Source organism: Manis javanica, chromosome 15 (genome assembly GCF_040802235.1).
Source record: "Manis javanica isolate MJ-LG chromosome 15, MJ_LKY, whole genome shotgun sequence".
Taxonomy (NCBI): Eukaryota; Metazoa; Chordata; class Mammalia; order Pholidota; family Manidae; genus Manis; species Manis javanica.
Genome location: NC_133170.1, coordinates 54,757,667 through 54,782,054, shown reverse-complemented (window position 1 = coordinate 54,782,054; position 24,388 = coordinate 54,757,667). Strand labels below are relative to the sequence as shown.

Sequence of the window (24,388 nt, the reverse complement as noted above, 5' to 3'; positions counted from 1 at the left end):
AGAAGATAAACCAGCAAAAACCAAACAAACATCACAATTAGAGCTATATTCTTACAATGCAGAAAAAAAGATGATTGTTAACAATGAAAATTACACCCAGAAGTAATGCCAAAATAATCCAGGGGCAAGTGGAGAGTGTGGGGATACAAACTGAAGTAAGACTGGCCAGGAGTTAATCATCCTTGAAGATGGCAATGGGTATATGGGGTTCACTATTCTATACCATCTACTTTTGTTTTAAGGAAATTTTCCTTAATAAAATGTTTAAAACATCTATCCAATACTTCGAGGCACATTTTCTATTTCACAGACATTGCTATTATTATTTAGCTGACTTCTCCTTTTCCCATATACTAGACCTGTGTCAGTCTGAGCAAACTGTCCTCTTCCTTTTTTAGATAGTCCTCTGGACCATCTGGGTGATTCTGAGCCACACTGTTTCACCACCAGGGTTGGGTAAACTAGCCCCCAGCCTCCACATCATCATTATCTTTCTCCTCTGTCCCTCACTGAGGGCCACTGCTTGGTGCCTCCAACACGAACGATGCTCAGGAGCATCCCAGGCAAGCCCCTCACGCATCACTTTAGTCCAACTGTCCACTGATGGAACCCTGAATGTGCTGCTGTGAGCAATCTGATAAAAGGACCAGGAGAAGTGTGTTTGCCATTTACCACTGCTACAAGGTGGGGTCTGTTGGTTCCTCTGTGGCTGCAAATTGCATACAGTGTCCACTGGAGAGGTGGGCTTGACTTACAGCAATCTCCCTTCTTCTCTAATGTATGTTTTTTTAAATGAAGGTATCATTGATATACAATCTTATGAAGGTTTCACATAAGCAACATTGTAGTTTCAACATTCACCCACATTTTCAAGTCCTCCACCACCCCACTTCAGTCACTGTCCATCAGCGTCGTAAGATGCTACAGAGTCATTACTTACCTTCTCCGTGCTGTACTGCTTTCCCTGTGACCTACCCATATTGTGACTGCCAATTATAGTGCCCTTTAATCCCCTTCTCCCACCCTCCCCAACCCCTTCCCTTTGGTAACCGCTACTAGTCCCTTCTAGGAGTCTGTGAGTCTGCTGCTGTTCTGTTCCTTCAGTTTTGCTTTGTTGTTAGACTCCACAAATGAGTGAAATCATTTGGTACTTGTCTTTCCCTGCCTGGCTTATTTCACTGAGCATAATACCCTCTAGCTCCATCCATGTTGTTGCAAATTGTTGGATTTGTTTTCTCAGATGTACTTTAAAAAAATGATTTAAATCATGAGTAAGAAAGCACTGTTATTATTATTACTATCGTTCATAAGCAGTGATGTGGCAAGCAGGGAACCAGATCATGAGGTTCAGAACAGGTAGTGCCCATCAGCCATGTGGGAGGGTCGCCCCAAACTTTGAACCACCAGACAGGAAAATCCCTCTTCTCTTTCATGCCTAGTTTCAGACATAATCAATTTATTTATAAGACTCCTTCAAAACCCTTATTTCAGTCTGTGATTCCATATTTGTTTGTGTGCTTAGAAGTTCCACAAAGAGCTTATGTATCCTCAACATTTAGCATCGTGCCTGATCCGTAACAGGCTTTGAAAAATAATCGTGGAATGACCGGGTAGGTCTCCAATTCCAGGAAGTCAGTCTCAAGAATGAGGGAACTCTCACCATAAGGGGGCACCAGAGTTCACCCCACATGTCCGTATTTTTACAAGATCCAGAAAACAATGCTGTTTTTAATTTCTCCGCCACAGGAGACTCCAGCGGGTGAAGATTCCTGAATCTATCATATTTAAAAATGAGATGGTTGCTAATGTCATCAAGAAAGGAGATCTGGATAACCACAGTGCAATTAGCAAAAATAGGAAATTTAATGTTGATACAATTATCTAACATACAACCCATATTCAATCTCACCAATTACTGCAATGTTGTCTTTCATGGCAGTCTTCCCTGCCCCAACCCAGGATCCTGTGTTGCCCTTAGTGCCCAGTCTCCTGTAATCTGGGACACTCCCTGAGCCTTCCACTGCCTTTCGGGACACGGACATTTTTACAGAGTACATGCCAGTTGTTTTATAACCTGTCCCTTACTCCGAGCTTGTCTGATATCGCCTCACGATTAAATTCAGGTTATGTGAGACAATTTAGAACTACCACCTCCACGTTCTATCTTACTTTCAATATTTTACCTAATTTAACTCAGTTCACTCTTGCCAACCAATGTCCAACCCACAGAAAAGGCAGTGAAAGCCATGGGGAAAGAGAGGCCAGGGGAAAGAGACGTAACTTCTGGGCATATGTTTGTCTTACAAACCAAGAGTCTAAAGAACCACCGGAAATTTCCAACAACAAAAGGGCTTAGTGGCAGGTAAAAATCCTAGCCAAGATCTACAGGTAGATATAGTTTTAAACCAGGATTGGAAATATAGTCTCCGCCTTACAGAATGACTAGGGTAACTAGTCATTTCCAACTGACTGGTAAAACGGATTGCCAATTGATTACTGAGAAATCAGATTGAGTTGGAACAACTAGTTACATTTTTAAATAAAAGTAATTATGTAATTTCACAGGCTACATTAAAATCACAAATGGACAAAAGTATTAACTATTATAGAATGAAATCTATACATAGACTAGTATAAATATAGGTACATATTTTTTTCTGGAAGGATACTTAAAACTGCTCTCAGTGATTCCCTCTGGGAAGAGGGGATAGGTGAGAAATTACAATCTTCCTTCTAATTTATACCTTCTCACATTGTTTGAATTTTCTTAGCTGTGTCTATATAAGTTTTGTAACTGTCAACCTGGGTAATAGTATTTTTAGGCCATTGTGTTTTCTTCTTTATATGATTTATGATACCTCTGCTCTCCAGAAATATTACTTCTCAAAAACAAAAATCATTGTTAAGTGCCAGATATCCATACAGGATTGTTGGTGTAACACTATGCAGCTATGAAGATGTATGTTGCTAGGCTTTAGAATTTGTTATATAGTATTAAAGAAATTATGAAACAGTATATAACTTTGCAAGCATAAACTCCACAAATAGAAAAAATAATGAAAATTGAATAAAATAAAAAATGTTTTTTTTTTTTACTTATGTCTATCCCACAATAATGAGGTAGTATATCAATGCAATTAAAGATAAAGAAAAAAAGCAAAAATAGTAAAAATGTCCTAACTTGCAGGCATGTATGGGAATCAGTAGCTACATTCTCTGGGTGCCCCATCTTACTCAAGAAAGCCTGACCTCTCTCAGAGCTTCCTTTGACAAAGCTGCTGAGGAGAGAGGGCTGGCATTGCCAGTGTGTTTGACAAAGGTGGAGGCGAGTTCTGGAGTGGCAGGTAAGCCTAGGTAAACTGTTGCAAGGGATGTGCAAATAAAACAAGATTTTTCTTCTGTGAGTCCTACCCATGTACTTGAGAATTCCAAAGCCCTTCATCATAAAAAAAAATTTCCACACCAATTTTGTATAAGAGTAGAAAGGACTTTCTATTTCTAAAAATATTTCTGTCAGCTTTTCTGTTTCTAAGAAATAGGAAAGTCAAAGTTCATGCCTGCGTTCTATGTTAGCTGTGTGACCTTGGGCAGGTAACTTATCTCTGGGCCTCGGCTTATTTACCTGAAGATGGGGATTATTCCCACCAATTTTTAAATCTCATTGGGACCCACTGAGGATCTGGATACAGGCATTTGCGAGGAAATCTGGATTTCTAAGGCCAGGGGAGTCCCACCAAGGATGTAGCCCTGCTGCCTGGTACAAGCGACCTTGCATTTCTTGTGTTTAACCTGGATGGATCATCACTGGATCTCAGTGGGTCAAATGGGCTCCCTGGCTTTCCCTTCCTTCAGGAGGTACCTGAGACACTTCAGGTCCACAGAATGGCCTCCTCCTGTAAAATCCCCACCCGACTGAATGTCCTCCTCAGGAATATAATGGGAGCAGGGAAGAGTTCATGAAAGAAAATACCAGAAGTGGAAAATGTAAATGTTCGAACACTGCATGTCTAGACTCCCGAGGCCCCACCCCCAGCCAGCGCTCACCAATGGTGGTCTCGCAGAACTTCCCAGCAGCCACCTCGTTGGCAATGTTGGCTCCCATCAGCACACTGATGTCAATGCCCATCTTCTCCCGTATGATGTCGGAAATGAGCTTCAGCCCCTCAGGGCCCTGGTCTATGCCCTATAAGGATGTCAACAAGTTAGGGAAAAACAAACCCAATAAAAGAGCCACAACAGAGCTGCTTTATAAGTAATCTAGATTCAGACACCCAACGGCATACCCAACCTGAAAACATCTCTTACAACAGTAAACATATATACTGCACGTACTGCTTTAATAACAATAAAGTGAGAAGAAAATGAGCATGCATCCGCCCAAGTCAGGACCCTCTAGCTCCATCCATGTGGATGTGATGAGACCATGTGAATGAGACCATGCCCTGGTGCCATCCTCCTCGTTGGTGTTCCCTGGCCCCCACCAGGGTGGGCCACCATGCTGAAGGCTGTATGCACTGCTCCCTGCTTTTCTTGCTGATTTTGCCACATAAAACTATCCCTATACAATAGGTTATGTCATTATGCCTGTTTTTTGAAAGCCTGTAAGTGAAATTGTACCATTCACTTGAGATGTGGTCTTTTGTGCTACATTATGATTTTACCGAGATTCACCCATGTGGCTGTATGAATGTTCTGGTTTATTCCCATTTACTACTGTGTGGCATTACAAAATAAACAGTCCATGTGCAGTTATACATCCTATTGATGCTTGACATTTGAGCTGCTCCAGTTTGCCTTCATGAAGATTCATCTACAAACACTCTGGAACAGTGTCTCCAGGGGGTTCTTAACCTTTTTTATGATATGGACCTCACCCCTGGCAGTCTGGTAAGGTTTACAGACTGATTCTCAGAATTTCATGTGCAAAAAGCAAAATACATAAGATTATCCAGGAAGCTGATTATATTGAAATGTATTATCAAAATGTTAAAAGCAAATTGTGACACAGTAATATATGCATGCTGTTTTACTAATGCACTAGAAAGAGATGACATGGCACATCTAGTAATTACCATAATTCCAAAGTAGTGGTGAGCATGAATGATACCTGGAGATAGCTAAGCCATCACTTTACAATGATATAAAAATATCTGTGAATGATATGGGCCACAGGGTCACAGTCTTTATTAATACCACTGTTAATGAAACTGGCTGTGGCCTACTTTCATAAATAGAGGAAATGCTCATTTCAGTTAGAAGTGAAAATGAATAAAAATGCAGTTTTTTCCTTACATTTAAGCCCATGAACCTCCTGAATTCTGTCTGTGGATCTCTGCGGGTGGTTTGTGGACTTCTGGTTAAGAATTCTCTCTATAGGGAATATACTCAGGAGTGGGAACTAATGATGATTAATTTCCTAGCTGATACAAACTGCAGGTGATTTCCAGAATGCAGGCTGAGACCACACAGGGTGGGAGGAGCTTCCTGACAGCAAGCCTCATCTGAAGGAGCCCCTCACATCACCGCCAGCGCCAACCAACTGCGACAGACAGCAGCCCCCTCCTAAATTTGAGCTAAGCTGGGCTCATGGTATGTTTCTGATTACCTTCCAGGCATCTTTAAAAACAAAAGCCTGCCATAACCTCTCCTTCAGCTCCTTATTCCAACAGATGAAAGTAAGAGGAAATGAGATTTCCCAGAACCAACATGTAGCATTGTTTCTCCTGCCTGGGGTCATAGGGAGCTACCTTGATGAGGGTGATGCCCAGCGCCTCCTTGGGCACCTTGCCGGTGATCTCCTCGCAGATTCTGTGAATGAACTGGTGGGGAACGACGAACACCAGCAGGTCTGCATCCTGCACGGCCTCTCTGATGTCTGAGATGGCAACCTGTGGCAGTGAGGATGAGACCATTACTGACACCCAGCGGGCCCAAATGATTCCATTCCCCATTTATCAGAGGCCTACTGCGTGCAGACAGACAGTAAAAAGCCAGTGTGGTGTGTGCTCTGCCTTCCTACTGAGGATGCGCACCTGAAGCCAGGGGAGTCCTGCCCCTGTCACCAGCTGGGCAAGTGACTTGACCTCTCCATGCCTCAGTTCCCTTACCTGTAAAAGGGAGTCAGTCTCACCATGTGGGTTGTTCTCGGCTGCTCTCCCAAACCCCCAATCTATTTACTGCCCTTCTGTTCCCCAGGAAACTGCTTTCTGTGTGTCCCCTGAGCAGCCTTGCTGTCTGCATTTCAGTTGGCCTCAGACAAAGTGGGGCACACTGTCAGGAGAGGAGAGCCGAGGGGGGGAGGAAAGGCACGTCAGGGTGTTTACCAGCCTCCTGGAGCCACTCCTGCCCAGATTCAGAGGGGTGCTGGCATGGCTTCATTCTACAGTTCCACCTTCTGACACGCAGCCTCCCTCCACGTCTCTAAGCCCCGGTAAGGCTGGCTTGGTGCCACTGGTCTTTCCCTTTGCCCTTTCAGGGGTGCTCATGGCTTCCTGCTGTAGTGAAACTCTGGACACTCCACCACGCCCTTCTGGTTCCCTCGACTGCCCACCATCCATAAACCTCTCCATGTCAAGCACATGACAGCACTGGCGTGAATCTAAATGACACAGAACAGGGTTTAGCACTTGGTGTGCCTTCAGTACTTGTCAGTGACGATGATTTCTTTCCTTCAGACAAGTATAAAAACGGGTTTTAAAATTTAACACAGGCAGAGGTGAGGGCATCTAGCGAGGATAAGGCATATGGTCTCCAGCAGACAGCGCTTGCTTTTGCCCCTATTGGTTCTTCCCTGCTGCCTCAGCAAGAGCCCTCAGTCAGAGAACAGGCTTATCAGTGACAGGAAAGGTGACATCTCCCAGCCTCCCTTGCAACTAGGTGCCTCATGTGATTAAGTTCTGACCAATGGGGTGTCGAGGAAGTGCTGCATGTGACCTCTGGGAAATGCCCTTGAAGGCTTTCTTTCTCCCTTTGCCAGAGGAAGTGTCAAGAGACGGCCAGAGCTCAGACAGTCATCTTGGACTATGAGGAGGAAACCAAATGTGGAGATGGTATAAGAGGAGGATAGAGTCCCTGACTCTGTGATGCATTGTTAATATGATTAATATATGTAACCAAAAGAAAGAGACATTTGTTTTGCTTAAGACACCATCATTTTTAAGTTTTCTGTCACATGTTTGTGAACCTAAATGTAACTGCTACTGGTTCCATTAAGCATTCCTGCTTCCCAAAATGAAGGGACTCAGATGCCGGTTCATCTCTGAGGGTGCTATCTGCCATGGGAACATCATTCAGGATGGGTAAGCCTCCTAGGACATCGAGTTCAGGAGCTGGGATGGAGACCACCAATCCCTCACTGAAGTCTCTTCTCCATTTCCTCCATAATCACAGAGCTGTAAGCTGGTCACTTGTCACCTGGCGAGGGGCTGCATTTCCCATCAGTCCTTGGCAAGGACCAGGTTCTCATCAGTGGAACGTGAGAGGGAGCAGTCACAGCACTTCCAGCCCAGCGGCTGCTTCCTCCACACTTTCCCTTCCTCCATTCTGCTGGCTGAAGCTCATGCCCATGGTCACCCAGACTTAGGCGATGGCACAGGAAATGAAGAAGATGGGATCCAGAACAATGGTGTGAAGCAAAGCTGTTAGACCACCATTAGGTGAGAGGGAAATAAACTGCTTTTTGTTAAGTCAATTATTATTATGTATCTTCTTATATCTTCATCTGTTCTCTTAAATCATACATGTGCTAAGAGTTACCCTCTCACTCAAAGAATTCCCCAAGGAAATCCCTCTGGAATTATATCACTCCCATATCCCTTCGAATAGTATGGAAGACTTCTGTAGTTTACCACCTAGCCTCTACTCCCCTTCTTTCCAGCAAAAACACCCCTAAATTTCTTTTCAAAAGTTACTGCTTCCCCATTTTAACCATGCAATTTAGGTGGACTTGGCCCCTCCCACGTTCCACATTGTTCAAGCCAGTCAGCACATAATACAACTGGGGTCAAAAGGATGTTTGCTGGGGCTTCTGAGGAACAGGTTGCTTCCTCACTCTTCTGCAGCAGATATTGGGTAATTCCTTGAACAGTGTGGGATGATGGTATGAGGTCTGGAATAGCTGCAACTATTTCACAAGTGTGAGGGGGAGAACCTAGGCCTGCCAACAGGCTCCCATGTGGATGAAGCCAACTTTGTAGGAGAGCAGAGAAACAGGAAGTCACATGACCTCATTGACGTCATGTAAGTCACTGATTTAGGCTGCACTTGAAACCAAGCACAACCTGGATTTTAAGTCTTATGAACCAAAACCATCTCTATCTTAGCTTAAGCTGATCTTGATAGCAACATAAACAGTCATGCCCCATACAGTAATCATAACCCAGAGTTTAGCACTTCTTCCTCTTTGCTCACACCCCCAAAGGCAGGGGAAAACCTGTTTTCCTCTGCAGAGGGCTTCTCCAGATTGGTAATCTAGGCAGGGTAGCCACAGTTGGCACAGATTCATCACAAAAATCTACCTCCGTTGAATCTGGAGATTTCACCTCCTTGAAAAAAGCAGTTTCTTATTTTATACCATTAGCCTCCTGACACCAACCCAGGACTGCTCTGCTTGTCCCTTACTGGCAAAGCTCATTACACTCTTACATACTTGCCTGTGGTCCCACCCTGTCCCCCTGTAGCCTTTGTAAGAACGCTGACCCCTCACTCCCCCTTGGGCTACTAGCTTTAGTTAGGTGGGGAGTCCTATATCCTTTCTCATATGGAGCCTGGCAGCCTGAATTCTAATTAAAACCTTTGTTCTTCTCTGGATTTATTGTTTCTCATTTCCCCCAGTCCCCTCCAACACACACCCATGTCCCTTTCTGCCTTTTCAGGGTACCTCCCAAAATGGTGAGATGAAAAGACACCAGAACCAAGGACAAAAGATAGAAGAGGTATATGTTTGGGTCCCCCATCTGCAATTGACTAGCTGTGAGCTTGGACAGGTGACTTACCTTCAGTGACCTTAGTGACCCTCACATACAGAATGGGGGTAGAATTAATTACCTTTCCTACCCCGCTACTACACAGAGCACTTCCAAATTAAGTGACATAAATGCAAGGGCTCTGAAATGATATGAAAGAGATTATTCATCACAGAAAAATCTACCTCCTTTCTACACATTCTTAACTTTTAAGGAGTCAGCCCATCCCCAGGTCCCTTGTTAAAAACCTACACAGGAAGCTGCCAGCTGGTCAGGATTTCTTCCCATCTCTTACATTTCCTTCTTCAATAAATCAAAGAGGAACCTTCAGTTGGTTGGGAATTAACAGGTCTCTAGGCTAGTATGACTGGGGGCTCACTTAGCACGTACAGTCATCCTTCCAGTCTGCTTGGCGGTGTGCTTAGGCCTTAACCCACAGAAGCGATGTGTAATACGAGCCGCATTTATGCATACGATCCATTCACAGAACATTGTTTCTCTCACCCGGTATCAAACTGAGCTCTCCTCAACCAACACAGTACTCTGAATACCCTCTTTCAGAATATAACTGTTAGCTAAGCCTCCCTCCCATCTTTGACTCTGAACAAAATCAAGACACTGCTTTGGAAATGCAGACCTATTTCACAGGCCTCCTGCCCAAATCTTTCTGAGAGTGTCCACCCTGAAAGATCATTGAATGTGTTGGGCAAGACAAGTCAGAGTAAGGCTTGCCTGTCGCTGGCAAGGGGGAGCGAGTAATCAAACAGAACTAAGGTGTCATGGCTGGTTGCCTTAAGGCCCAGACTCTCAGGAATCCAGGGCTCTTGGTCCAAGTTAATAATAATAACATAAATAAATAAAATAAATATATAAAATGGTTTGAAACAGAGCCGGTAAGAGTGTGGACAAGCCTAAAGGGTTTTGAGTCCCTCCGGATTAGGTGTCAGGCACTTAGCATAGTATTGAAAACACTATGCTAAGTAAAAGAGGCCAATCTGGTAAGACCATACTGCATGGTGCCATTGATATGAAACGTCCAGAAGAGGCAAATCTATAGAGACAGAAAGTAAACTGGTGGTTGCTTAGGGCTGGGGTGGGAGCTTGGATGGGGCAAGAATAGGAGGAAACAGGAGGTGACTGCAAAACGGTATGAGAAATGAAAATATACTCAGATTGACTGCAGTAATGGTGGTACAACCCCGTGAATTTATTAAAAGCCACTAAATTGTACACTTTAATGGGTAAATGGTATGATCTGTGAATTATATCTCAGCAAAGCTGCTTTTAAAAAAGAACTGGTAAAGCTTAGAAGACAAAGATGAGAGGCAATGACAACTACATTTCATGGAGGACGCTGTATAAACCCTGGCTCAGCACTGAGGCTGATTAAAGCTGGAGCGAGAAGGCAGGTGGTAAGAGCCGGGCATCTTGGCCCGGCTCTTACCACCTGTTAGCTGACCGGATGCCATAGGCAATTCACCTACATTCTTGAGAATGAGTATTTAGGTTAAATACTAAAAAAGAACATGGGTAACACACACAGCAAAGTGGTAGCTGGCACACAGTAGAGGTTCAAAAAGACTGTGGTTCTCTCCTGTTCTCCCAGCCTCAGTTTTGGCCCAGATCATAGCTGAAAATTCACGTCTGTGGCTCTACAGTTAGAAAAACGATCCCCAGATATAGATAACCTTACCTAATGATTCTTATATAAATATGCCATTGTTGGTAAGTAGGGCTGCTTCTGGAAAAAAACAGCTGTTCAACAGCCTGGATTTCCCAATACCACACCAGTAACATAAACTCATTACACAGACCAGCAGTGCCCAAAGTGTAGTTCCTGGACCAACCACATCACCATCACTGGGAACCTGTTACAAATGCAAATGCATGGGTCTCACCTGAGACCTTATGAATCACAAACTCCTTGGTCAGATCCAGAAAACTCGGGTAATGTAAGTTTGAGAAGCACTGGTGAAGATCACTCCTCTAATTAAAATGAAAAATCTAACTCAAGGGAGGAAAGAGTTAACAGTGAAGTTTCCCCTGAACTGATGTTCTAATTTTCAGAACCCTTTCAGCCAAAAGTAACAGATACTATCCCAACCTTATTACCCAAAAGTAGATGGTCATTAAAAAAAAACTTGTTTTGGTCTAACCTTCTATGGTATAGGAAACCACCTAAAACACTAAAACAAAATTCTGTACCCTAGCTTGTTTTTTCCCACCGCTTCTACTCTCCCTGGCGCGCATGCAGATCCCAAACAATGCCAGTCACTCTTCTAGGTGCTGAGGAAACATCAGTGAATGCAGATCTGTGCCAGAAACCAAATCCAAAGAATTAGCGAGAAAGAAAAATATATAAATTGGGTTTCAAAGTTAAACTTCTATGCTTCAAAGGATACATCAAGTAAGTGAAAATTCACAGAACAGGATAAAATACTTCTGAGTTGTATATCTGAAAATGGACCTGTATTTAATATATATAAAGAATGTTACAACTCAATAATCAAAAGACAACCCAATCATTTAAATGGGCAAAAGATCTGAATACACATTTCTCCAAGGAAGATATACAAGTGTCTGATGAGCACATGGAAAGATACTCAACATTGTTAGCCATCAGGCAAATAAAAATCAAAACTGCAATTAAATATCACTTCCTACCTACTATGATGGCTAGTATCAATAAGTTAGATAATAACAAGTGTTGGTAAGGATGTTGAGAAAGTGGAACCCTCATACAATGCTGGTTGAATTGTACAATGGGACAGCCACCATAGAAAACAATCTGACAGTTCCTCAAAAAATTAAACAGTTTACCATATGACCCAGCAATTACACTAAGCAAATACACAAAAGAACTGAAAACACATTCACACAAAACACTGTACACAAATGTTCACAGCAGTATTATTCATAATAGTAAAAAAGTAGGAGCAACCAGATATCCATCAACTGATGAGTGGATAAAAATATGTTACATCCATAAAAGAGAATATTATTCATCAAAAGGAATGAAGTACTGACATATGCCACAACCTGGATGAACCTTGAAAACACTATGCTAAGTAAAAGAGGCCAATCCAGTAAGACCATACTGCATGGTGCCATTGATATGAAACGTCCAGAAGAGGCAAATCTATAGACACAGAGAGTAAACTGGTGGTTGCTTAGGGCTGGGGTGGGAGCTTGGATGGGGCAAGAATAGGAGGAAACAGGAGGCGACTGCAAAAGGGTATGAGGGATGAGAATATACTCAGATTGACTGCAGTAATGGCGGTACAACTCTGTGAATTTATTAAAAGCCACTGAATTGTACACTTTAATGGGTGAACAGTATGATCTGTGAACTATATCTCAGCAAAGCTGTTTTTAAAAAAGAACTGGTAAAGCTTAGAAGACAAAGATGAGAGGCAATGACAACTACATTTCATGGAGGATGCTGCATAAATCCTGGCTCAGCACTGAGGCTGGTTAAAGCTGGAGCGAGAAGGCAGAAGAGCTCTCTACCTGGACGAGCTCTAAACACAGGCCCTGGACAGATAGCTGTAAGACAGGATCAACAATTTTTATCTTGCAGTGACAGGAAAGAAGCATTTTTTCCATTCAGGTCTAAAAGGAAATGGCAAATCCAGATGGCCCCAGCTTTTAGTGAGTAGGTGATGACAAGGTGACGTAACTGTTACAAAGGGTTCCCATGTAAGGGGGATCATGTGATGAGTATAGGCCTGGAGAGTGGTCATGTGGGCAGTGGTTTGGGGGCCCCAAAGCAAGAAAGACTCAGACTCTGAACTCAGCACACCAACCGACAGACACTGTAAACAATAACCCTATGATGATGGAAATACAACAAGTCTTGCCTGCATAAATTCACAAGACAAACATCATCAATGAACTAACTTTCTGGCTCCAGATCCATATTTGTTCTAGGTGAGTCAATTAATTTTATGACTGAATTTTTAGTAACAATATCAATCCTGTCTAACACAACTTGACTTTTTAAATGATCAAATGAGATATTGGAAAAACTCTGAAACACATAAAATTAAATAAAAACAGAACCATAGCTTTTAACAAATGTTTCATACTAAACAATTTGTGTGGATCATCTTATTTACACCTCAGAAAACTCCTACAGGTAAGGCATATTAACAGCACATCTTACTGGGAAAAGCCAGCTGCCTGGGTTCCTGCCGCGAACATTCGGGCTCAGGCCCTCCAGCTCCGAAGTGCATCCTTCACCACTGCATTTTATCACCACTGCTCACTTGCAAATTTATTTATTATGTGACATTCATACCCACCACTCAAGAATATAGAAAAGTATAATAAAGGAAGAAAAAGTGTACCTTCAGCCAGCTTAAGAAATAATACCTTCCAATATTCTGTGTACCCTCCTCCAAGCACTGGCAAGGATGTGGGACAACATGAATTCTCAAATGCTGCTGGGGGACAGCAGACTGGAAACTGGTGGGGTGAGCTGGTAGATTACAGATGTGCATTCCCTGAGACCCACCCTTAGGACGTATACAAGGCCACTCCTAGGAGCACTGTCCATACCAGCAAACAACCAGAAACCGTGCAAATGTCCACTTCAGAGAATGCATACATTCACTTTCAGGAACCTACCAGGCTTTAGACATCAACAGAGTCCTGGGAGTGGACAGGTCCTCCCTTACCTCCTCTGTCCATACCCAGGGACCAGGGGCCACTGGTAGGGGCCAGGCCCTAAGTAGCAATGGTTCTTGACTCCTCTATGTCAGTTCCTTCCCTCCTGCTCCCCTGCTCACGGCACAGGCTTCAGTTTCATAAAACCACTTAGGAGATTCGCCTCCCCCAACATTCCTGGAGCATTGCACTAGGAATAGTGGGTGAACACAAAACCAGAATGGCAGGTTCACACACCTGGGGCGGGTGGGGGTAAACAGATGGGTACATAAGGACTGGCACAATGCCCAGGAGAAGGAAGATGTAAATGAAGCATTGATTTATAGAAGGGGAGGAGCAATCCATTCTTACAAGAATAGAGAGCAGAATCTTCTACTCCAGGCATGGATTAGAGGTCACCTAGGTGGCCTTTCATTGCAGTGGGAATAGCTGCTCCCTTTTTCCTTCCATCAGACACCTGGACAACTTAACTTCCCTGCTCAGAATTCTTTCTTTCCCCACCAATGGATCAAAAATAACCACGGGGAAATGGTGCCAGGCCCTAGTTCAGTGACATAAAGGAGAAAGTCACCACTATCTACAAAACAATGGATTCAGCAGGCTCAGGAGTGAGTCCAAAAGGAATCAACTTCCAACCCTATCCTCTAGCTATGTGATTTGGGGCAAGTTCATTAGCCTCTCTGAGCCTCGTTTCTTCTCCTATAAAATCAGAATTATCATCATTATAAGAAAGCTAATAGCATCTACGTAAAAGTGTTTTTGAGAGCATTAAATGAGAGAGTATATGTAAACTACTTAGCACTACTAAAACACTTCACACTAATAAACACTAACCAAAGCCAAACAAAAAGCTTCAGCAAGGTCTTTGCGTCTCTAAACATCCTGGCACTAATCACTTTACAAATCTATCTCCCTGCTGGACTCTTTGAAGGAAGTAAAGTTGTCTCACTCTTCTGTCTCCAGCACCCAACACTTATGCATACAAAGAAATCTGGTGAGCAAATAAATGTAACGATCAGTTAACGATGAGTTCTTTCATTAACAAAGGAGAGGAGTTTCTCCGGTTACCTAAAGAAATTAGGCAGCCACAGTGGTGTGAGCTTCAGACCTGCTATCACAGAAGCCACCAAGGGGTCTGGCAGCGTAGGCTCACAAAGCCCACTCAGATGACAACAGAACACGCCCTTTTCACCCGGCCTTCCCCTGCAGGGCACTGGATTAAACTCAGGCAATAGCCTGTATTTTCCCCACCCAGTCCTCTAAAGCTTCAATTTTAAACTGTCAGTCTTGTGATTTTCTATATTCTCTGACCTTCCTTCTGTAATTTAGGGCTTGACCCTGGTTTTAATCACAGACCAGTGCATTAGCTATCCCTGTGAATAGATCAAAGCCCACACACTTGAGGTCTATTGAGAGTTACTAGGGCACATACATGAGCAGCGAATGGCAAGGTTATTAGTTCCAGCTCTGATGTGACCAGCACGTTTGAGTGTGAAGAAAGTAGCCTATTATGGGCTGAACTGTGTCCCCTCCAATTCCATATGTTGAAGTCCTAATGCAGTACCTCAGAATATGACTGTATTTGGAGACAGGGTCTTAACAGGGGTCATCAAGTTAAAATGAGGTCATGAATGCAACATGGCTGGTGTCCTTATAAGAAATTAAGACACAGAAGGAAAGCCCTGTGAAGATGCAGGAAGGAGGTGGCCATTTACAAGTCAAGGAAAGAGCCTCAGAAGAAACAAAACATCTTGACCTTGAACTTGAAGCCTCCAGAATGTGAGAAAATAAATTTCTCTGGTTTAATGTACCTTGTTGTGAGAGCCCTAAAAAACTAATACAAAGCCCAGTTTCAGAGTCAGGAAAACCAAAACTGACAAAGCAAAGAACTTGGTAATAAGAAACAGAGGAAGAAGGATGTAACTCGTGGGTTTCCCCAAGGCCCAGGTGTAACTCAGCCAAACATAACTTTCAGAATTAACCAAATTTACTTCTCATCCCAAAATCTTACCACATTTTCTGGCAGCTTGTGTCCAGGGAGATATTTTACATTTTCATGGTCATTGTTTATGATGTCTGTCAATTTTCGCCCATTAACTGTTTCTTCAAAGACCCACATCTTGACAGTGGAGGCAAACTTCTGAAGTTTCTTGACATTATTACCAATTATTTTTGCAATAGCTGAACCCCTACACAAGAAACAGTGGAAAAGAAAAAAAATTAAACTCACTTGGGCAGAAGAGAAAAAGCATTAGACAACTCAGAAGACTCATGTTCTGCTTCTGATACAAGCGCCAGCTTCTAACTCAAGATGTGAGGCAAACCATTTAAAACTTGGTTGTTTTTGAAGCAAAACTGAAGGAACAAAACAACAGCAGACTCACAGACTCCAAGAAGGGACTAGTTAACAAAGGGGAGGGAGGGATAAGGAGATTAGGGGTATTGTGATCAGTACACATGGTGTATGTGTGGGGTCACGGGGAAGACACTGGAGCACAGAGAAGACAGTGGCATCTTATGATGGTGATGGACAGTGACTTCAATGGGGTGTGGGAGAGACTATAATATGGGTGAACATAGTAACCACAATGTCTTTCATGTGAAATCTTCATAAAAGTGTCAATCAATGATACCTTAATAAAAAAAAAACTTAGTTGTTTTCACCTGGAAAAAAACAACCCTTTGTGATCAGGAAAGATGCAGAATTTGGCAGAAGGTCAAAAAGCACCACCTCTTGGCACTACGATTAGCATGTATAGTGCATGGGGGGCACGGGGAGGGCTGTGCAACACAGAGAAGACAAGTAGTGATTCTACAGCATCTTACTACACAAATGGACAGTGACTGTGAAGGGGTATGTTGGGGGGACTTGGTGAAGGGGGAGCCTAGCAAACATAATCTTCTTCATGTAATTGTAGATTAAGGATACCAAAAAAAAAAAAAAGCACCATCTCTTGAAACTAGTAAGCATCCACTTATCTTGGAAGAGAGTGCCACAGGAAGAAGAGAAATCCACCTGAAAGATGGCATAAGAAAACACTTAGAGCCTCCCAGGAACCGAACCGTAGGCTCAAGGTGCAGGCGTAGTGGAGAGGCAAGAACCTGAGCAATTGGAGAAAAGCAGCAGGGCAGGGACACAGAGCCCACCTGAGTATCTGGCCATCCCACCAACATACCCCGCCCAGCTCAGTCTCCCAAGCTCCCTTTTTTCTGCATCTCTCTCTATTCACCCAACATACTCGAGATACCAATAGGCCTCCCACAAGCTTTCCGACAGAGGCTGGGATCGCTGGCCCTCCACCAACGCCAGCCCTCCCGCGGCACAGGTGGGCGCTAGCTCGCACCCCGCACCTGTGCACACCTCTCACCCACGCTGTGAGCACACCACAGCCCCAGTCGCTGATTGGGCTGGAGGTGGATACCTGGCCTGGCTGAGCCTATCAGCTTCTCCTGCAGGACTCGGAATGGAAAAATAGTTTCTTAGACAACTTTCCCAGTGTGAGGAGCTAACGCAAGATGGAGAAAGAGCACCTTGCAAATTCACGCCTTAGGTCATTCGTTATGTTGTCTAACAGTTACTCTCAAGACAATTTGGTGAAGTGGTGTAAGGGGTGATAACAGAGAAGGGAGTGGTGGCAGCGGCAAGCTGAAGCTCAAGAACATTCTGGAGGTGGGTATCCTTATTCTCTGATAAATCAGTTTTTATGACCGAGTTCTAATTCTTCCCAGCAGAATATACCTTTTGTGTAAAAAAAAAAACAGTTCCTGTGTGGTGATCTCCAATAGGTTCTTCACAATGGTATAAAGGTCATATCAAAGTGTGGGCAAAGGGTTTGTTTGTGTTTATACAGAGGATCAAAGCCTAATTTGGCTACCCAGAAAATGAATTAAGATACGATATGAAGAAGAACTTCCAACATCAACACCCCCTGGAAGAGTCATTCCAGAAGATGATCATCAAAAAACTTCAACAAAGATCCTGGCACTGTTGCAGTTGTAGCTGCATTCATCCCACAGGTTCCTGGACTTGCCATTGGCATGAAGAAGGAGACATCTAAGGGGGCCTGTGCATACAGTAAAACAACAAATTTGACTGGATCTATACTGTCGGAACTCAACCAAGAATTAGGAGAAGTGCAAGTTGCAGTGCTGCAAAATCATGCAACTATAGACTATCTACTGTTAAAAGAACATATGGTATGTGAACAGTTTCCAGAAATGTGTTGTTTTAATTTGTCTGATTTTTTTCAAACTATTCAAATTCAGTTAGACAATATCCATCATATCATTGATAAGTTTTCACAAATGCCTAGGGTACCTAACTGGTTTTCTTGGTTTCACTGGATATGGCTGGTAATTGTAGGTCTGCTTTTGTTACGTAGCTGTATTCCTATTCTGTTAATGTGTGTGCGCAATTTAATTAGTAGTTTGTTAAAACCTATACGTGCTTATGTTACTCTACAAGAAGATATGTCAAAGAAATAATCAATCTTCCCATGTTTTCTTCCGTCTGCTACTTCTATAGCTTTTCTTCTTCCTTCCTAATTACAACCCTTTGGTAGAATTTGTGCCTCATATCGAAAATTACTGAGTATCATAATTCTTCTAAGTGGTAAAGATACCTGAAGACAAATGCTGGGCATAGAAGCCACAGGGCATAAATCTGCAAAGAAGTAAAAAGCTAACCTTTTCAAAGAATATTGCTTCTCTCTCACTTACCAACTTTACATTTCCCAGTATGGCCCCAGAAGATGACTGGTTAGCCAGAGACGGGTAAGATTCCTCAAGGGAGGAACAACCTAAGACAGGCACAGTCGCAGGGGGGCCATCAGGTGAGAAATTGGGGATCAACAGAGGTGAGGCTTAGAACCTCACCCCACCTGTTTTGAGAGAAATCTTCTGCATCTGTGGATGTTTTGTTGCCCTAGTCTAGCTTGGATTAATACTTAGTCTATAGGCACAGACCTGATCATCTACATTTGCCCTCTTACAGCACTAAATTATGTTTTCTACCTTTATCTTGCATCTACCTACCACTTCAGCATTTTATTAAAAAAATAATAATAACAATAAGGGAGAAATGTGGGATTCACATATAAATCATGTATGAAAATCAAACGAATAATCATCTGACTTGATTGTTTATAGTTCATGATGCGTGATCAGGACTGAAAGTCTCTATGATATGACTGCCCTTGCACTGTTCACCATGTAAGAACTTATTCACTATGTAAGAACTTGTTCACCATGTAAGAACTTGTTCATTATGCTTCAGAAGATTGGAGACTGTTGAGAATTAGGCTTGGGGTTGATTAATGATTATGCATTGAGTCCCCTATACAGAATTTTATTGTTGTTAACAACCATTTGATCAATAAATATGAGAGACACCCTCCCCCCAAAAAAAATTCATAGGGAATAAGTTAGCATTGTTAAAATAAAAAAACAAACTCTACTGATAATGCAGATGAGCCAATTATTATATTAAACTTAAACGGACTGATTACTTGTTTTATAAATAAACATGTTTTCCTATAAAAAAAAGAATATACCTTTTGTGCTTTCACAACCAAGAAAATTCAGATACTTCTAATCTATATTAGAATTATTTTCTCCTTTCCAAGACAGCATGGATAAACTAAGCCAGTGGTTCTCATCTTTGTCTGTGCATTACAATTACCTGGGAGACTTAAAAATCCTGAGTCCCAGGTAGGGCCCAGGCCAATGAAATGGGTACCTGTGGAGTGGGATTAGGCGTTGCTAGGATTTAAAGCTCCCCAGGGACTGATGTGCACCGGATTGAGAACAACTGCTCTAAACACTTAGAACACTCTGGTGCCCTCTTCCCTCACAAAAGAACAGCTGTAAATATTAATTTACCTGTGAAGCAGAATATCCAAGTTATTCTAGGACAGTTTATTAGCTAAATACCCATTAATCCAATTCTCCTCCTGACAAATTATGGGAAAAAGGCCAAGAATCTCCCCACCATGACTATCACCTTTATTCTAACCCTGGAATCAGCTGCTCAGGTGCTCACAGGAAGGTACAGCCCTAGGCTGTGTTCCCTGCATTAAGTAACTCACACAGGGACAAAGGGTGTGTGATTTGGGGGGACTTGAGAAAACTGCAGGGTGTCTATAGGATACTGGGAATCCAGTCTAGTAAGTCAAGTGGGAAAATAAACCAGAACCACAGACCCCCTTCCTGTGATTTGAAATACACCGGTTTCTCCATTTGCAGCCCCCTCCTGGAGACGCCAAGAATCTGCGGGCAAGGGCCAACCTGTATCATCTGCTGATATGAGTTATTTAAGAAAACATAAATGTAGCTTGGGCCTGTTAAGAACTAAGCCCACTGGACCATACCTGTACATCCTTTGGGGCTCAGTGGGGTTTAAAATGACAGGACAAAAATAAGGGGAATGCCAGTTATATTATTTACTCACATGAGGTCAGGAGGACCTAATTTTGCCTCCTCCCTGATTTTATCAGTTACTTCATTCGATCATCCATTCACTCATTTATCTCAGTAATCAGCAGTGCACTGGGCTAGATGCTGGGATACAACAGAGGAAAGGCAATGCATTCTTTGCTCTCGAAAGTTCACCATCCACTCGGAGAGATGACCAAGGTAAAAGGAACTCAGTGATTGGAAGGGTAAAGCGTGACAGACTTTAGCACAAAGCTCCACCATCTGCTGAGAGCACCTTGACGGGCGGAGCCCAGCTGGGCTACAGGGAGAAGACCTGCCAACGGTGCTGAGGAGAGAATTACTCTGCTGAGAAGCAAAAAGGTTTCATAAATTAGGGATGGGAAGAGCAGGCAGAGCAGAGCTCCCACCCCATACACAACTAACCAAAGCTGTGTGAGTGGGCCACCAGCAAGCCAAGAACCACCCAACTGATCCATAACTCACCCAGAGGCATAAGCAACAATAAATGCTTATTATTTTAAGCAGCTCAGTTGGGGGAGGGCAGGCTTTTACAGCAACAGTGAAGGGATGCACCACCTACAGCAACTTTGAGGCAACTGGAGACAACTCCAGGTAATTCTGGACCAAGCTATTGGATCTGCCACTCAGGGACGGGGTGGGTGGGAAGGGTGATCAGAGTTGAGGAAGCGTGGAATTTAATGCACGGATCAATCTAGCAACAGAGGAGCAAAAAAACTCCAGTGCCTACAAGGCCTAGTCTTGTTCTCTGTAAATCATTTCATGCAATAATCTTTTTTTTTTTTGAGATCAGGACTTAAACACCATAGTTTAATTTTTATCTCTTGCAATTTAGTAAAATCTCCATGTTGAACCATTTTCTTTGCTTTCCATCTTTTTCTGTTGCTTAGAACACCTCAGAAAGTATACCCCACCTCAACATAATAAAGGCCGTATATGACAAGCCCACAGCGGACATCATACCAAGGGTTCCTGCAACCAGCAATGGTGGTGGTTGTGGGAGGTTATGTGGAGGAAACTTTTGGTGATGAATTTTGTTTTTACTTTTGCTGTGGTGATGTATTCATATCCTTAGTCTCATCAAACCGGATGTGTTAAATAGCTCCAGTGTTTTCTGTATATCATTTATACCTCAATAAAGCTGTTTTTTTTTAAATTATAATCTATATCCAAAACTCCTTTGCGGCTCCAGAATGCTACCAGATGTGTTCATTACATGTGTGTCACTACTTCTGGCCAACATGAAGGAACAGGATCAAGTAGAGCAAAGGGAGAGCTTTGAAGGGACTGGGTCTACTTGTAAGTGACATACCCTGTTCTCAAGAATGACTCTTCTGCAGAGCGCTAGGCCAAAAACACGAACAGATGTGGGAACTGAGCTTGAAATGAGACTACTGCCTACAGTCCACGAAGGCACTGTTCCTGTGGCCTGGTCCTGGTTGGGGCATTGGGGTCCCACAGCCGCACTGATGGAGTCTCGGTGTCCCAGGAATGGTTCTGCCGCCACACAAATACAGCCAGGCAGGGACCTTCACACTGCTGGGCAAGGGCATGCACAGCCATGTCTACACCTGGCCCAGCATCTATGGTGAGGGTGCAGGGACAGATGACCTGTCAGGTCCCTTCCAGGTCTATGATCTAGTCCATTGTTTTCCAAAGTGGGGAATGGATACTGGGGATACCTGCTGGTGGCTGAGGACAACCCCCCCTCCCCACAGCACTAAATGACACGGACACATTTGTGCCACTTTGAACCAGGCCCTTCTGAGAGTGCAGAATGTCTCATCTGAGTGCTACTATGTTGTTATCATCTCTCCAACATGAGCTAGTTTCCCCTCTTCACAAAGTATGAGGTGGCCTCCGACTAGCCTTGGCAGTGAGCAGCATCTGGCAAGAATGTTATTTTCATTCTTCTGGTGGTTGTTACCTCCTACTTAGGATATTTACAGAAGTCATATAAGTTTTCTTTTAAAGTCAACTTTTAAAGAAAATATTAACAGACAAATAATAGTACAGATGTGAAGCAGATGGAGGCAGAGCAGTAAGGGCCACAGGATGGAGCTTTAATCCTATCCAAGCTCTTCACTTGCAGATTAAGAAATGAAGCTCCGAGTCACCCTGACCTTGTGTCAGGAAATCAGGTAGTGGCAGAACTGGGAGAGGGACTCAGGTCTGCTAATGGCCAGTCCTGGGTCTTTACAGATATATAAAACCACATTTCCCATGAGATTATGAATTCTCTTAAGCTTTAGACCTCAAAATATAGACAAGTTTGCACACTGCCATGCAAATGAAATTTAGAAGATACATGCTTGGGATATAATGTTCCAGTGGCAGTTATGTACTGAGTATTGGACAGAGGATCGCATTTAATCTTTACAACAGCCACAAGAGAGGTACAAATTACCCCACCTTACAGATGAAGTTGAGGCTCCCAGAGTAAATAAATTACCCATTCTGGAGCCCACCCCTACCCCTTTCTCACTCTTGCCCTGGGATAGCATAGAATCATTTGCTGGAAACATAATGAGCACCTGTGAAGTCGGGACTCTGTGCTGGGCACAGCGTATACACGGAACTAAGCAGACAAGTCCAATCTGGCATGGAGCTTGGAGGCTGCTAAGTGGCCACTGATGTGGCTCTGCAAGCACGCAGAGAACATAACTGTGCCATGGAACCAAAGTGGTGGATATCATGGAGGTCGAGGAGAGCTGGGAGGAAATGCAGCTAGGGCTGAACCCTGAACTCTGAAGGCTGCGAGGGTCTTACCTGGGGGAGGAGGTGGGGGCCATCAGGCTGAGGAAAGGGCCTGGGGCTGGGCAGGAGGGGGACATGGGCTAGCAACTACTTTCACCCAGTTGGAGAGGGAAATGAGACAGAAGCGGGGATGGGAAGGCTAAGGGGAAGAGGAGAAGTGGGGAGGGCCGGAGGCAGATGAAGGAAGGAAGGGAAGAGAAAGGGGAGGGAGAAGATGGCATTGCATTGGGAGGGATGGAAGGCGAGAGGACATGGATGGGCAAGAGTGAGGAAGGGGTAGGGCAGGCAGAGACACCAACCCATTGATTTGCTGCCTACCAGGTGTCAGGCGCTTTCTTTGCTATTTTTATTGATATATAACATGTGTAAGTTGAAGTGTAAGGTGTGCAACCTGTTGAACGGATACCTTTATATACTGAAATGAGATTACCACCTAGCACTGTTGTAAATGCCTTCCCAGCGTTGTCTGTGTCAAGACTCAGCAACCCTCCCAGGCAGGTACTATTACTATCCCCATTTTTCATATGCAGTAACAGAAGCCCAGAGGTCCCAAAGCTGGACAGGGGACATGCAGATTCACATCCTAGGCGGGGCCTCCCACACTCAGCTTTCCCTCTTGGCCCACTGGATGAGGGCCCTACCCCTAAGCTAAGCAACCCCAGCCAACTCCTTGGCATTCACTCTGTTGTGACCTTCTCACCCTTTCCTAATATTTTATCAGGCTGGGGGAGCACTGCATGAGCCAAGGAACAGTCACCTATCAAGTCAGGCCCCGACAGAATCCCAGTGGCCGAGCTCCTTCCTAGGGTGCAGAATCTATACCGGGGACCCTTTGAGCCCAGGAAGGAGAAGCTCCAAGGGCTCGGCCAGATTCTTCAGGTTCCATGCCCAGGTCTCTCCCAGAGCCGTTCCTGACTACAGACCAAGGCAAGAGTGCTCAACTATGGTTTGAATGACATCTACATTTTTACTCTTAAAAGCAGTACATAAAAGGAGAGCAATTACAAATCATCTCACTACCCAGGGAAAACTGTTGTTAACACTTTGTATAATTCTTTGCCGTTAAAGTGTTCTTAAAGTACAATCAAATGCCGAAGTATTAGGCACAAATGTTCAAAATGAAGTCTTTTAAAAATAGATTTAAGTTGGTGAATGTTTATTTGATCTCTGGAGAGGGAATTTTTCTAAGTTTAAGATCAAAGGAAGAAACCACAGAAGAAAAAAGATCAATGTGCACAACTTTGCATAGAGAAAAGGAGGGAGAGAAGGCAATGAGAAGAGCCTTTCTGGCTATCAAAATTCACGCTGCAGAGGAAATGGCTTAAGAAAGAATGTGAAATTAAGCGAAAAACATGACGCAAACTTGTACATGCTGTATGATCATATGTGATCAACAAAATACCTGCCACCTCACACCCAGGAGGATGGCTACTACAATAAAAAAAGAAAGAAATGAACAAGGATAAGTGAGGATGTGCAGAAATCCAAATTCCTTGCATTGCTGGTGGGAATGTAAATGGTACAACTGCTGTGGAAGAACAATGCAG

The 24,388-nt window shown here is 43.5% G+C and overlaps 1 protein-coding gene across 2 annotated transcripts in view; it reads right to left on the bottom strand.

The window, feature by feature from the left end:
* Positions 1-24,388, bottom strand: part of GPD1L (glycerol-3-phosphate dehydrogenase 1 like) — a 54,033-nt gene that overhangs the window by 21,501 nt on the left and 8,144 nt on the right. For both annotated transcript variants that reach the window (XR_012125959.1, XM_037008630.2), the window contains exons 2-4: positions 15,643-15,820; positions 5,748-5,888; positions 4,045-4,183 (exon numbers count right to left, since the gene is read on the bottom strand). Coding sequence is in view for 1 of the 2 variants with exons in the window: in XM_037008630.2 (XP_036864525.1) it covers positions 4,045-4,183; positions 5,748-5,888; positions 15,643-15,820 (458 nt within the window). In the remaining variant the exon portion in view is untranslated. The remainder of the gene's footprint in view (positions 1-4,044; positions 4,184-5,747; positions 5,889-15,642; positions 15,821-24,388) is intronic.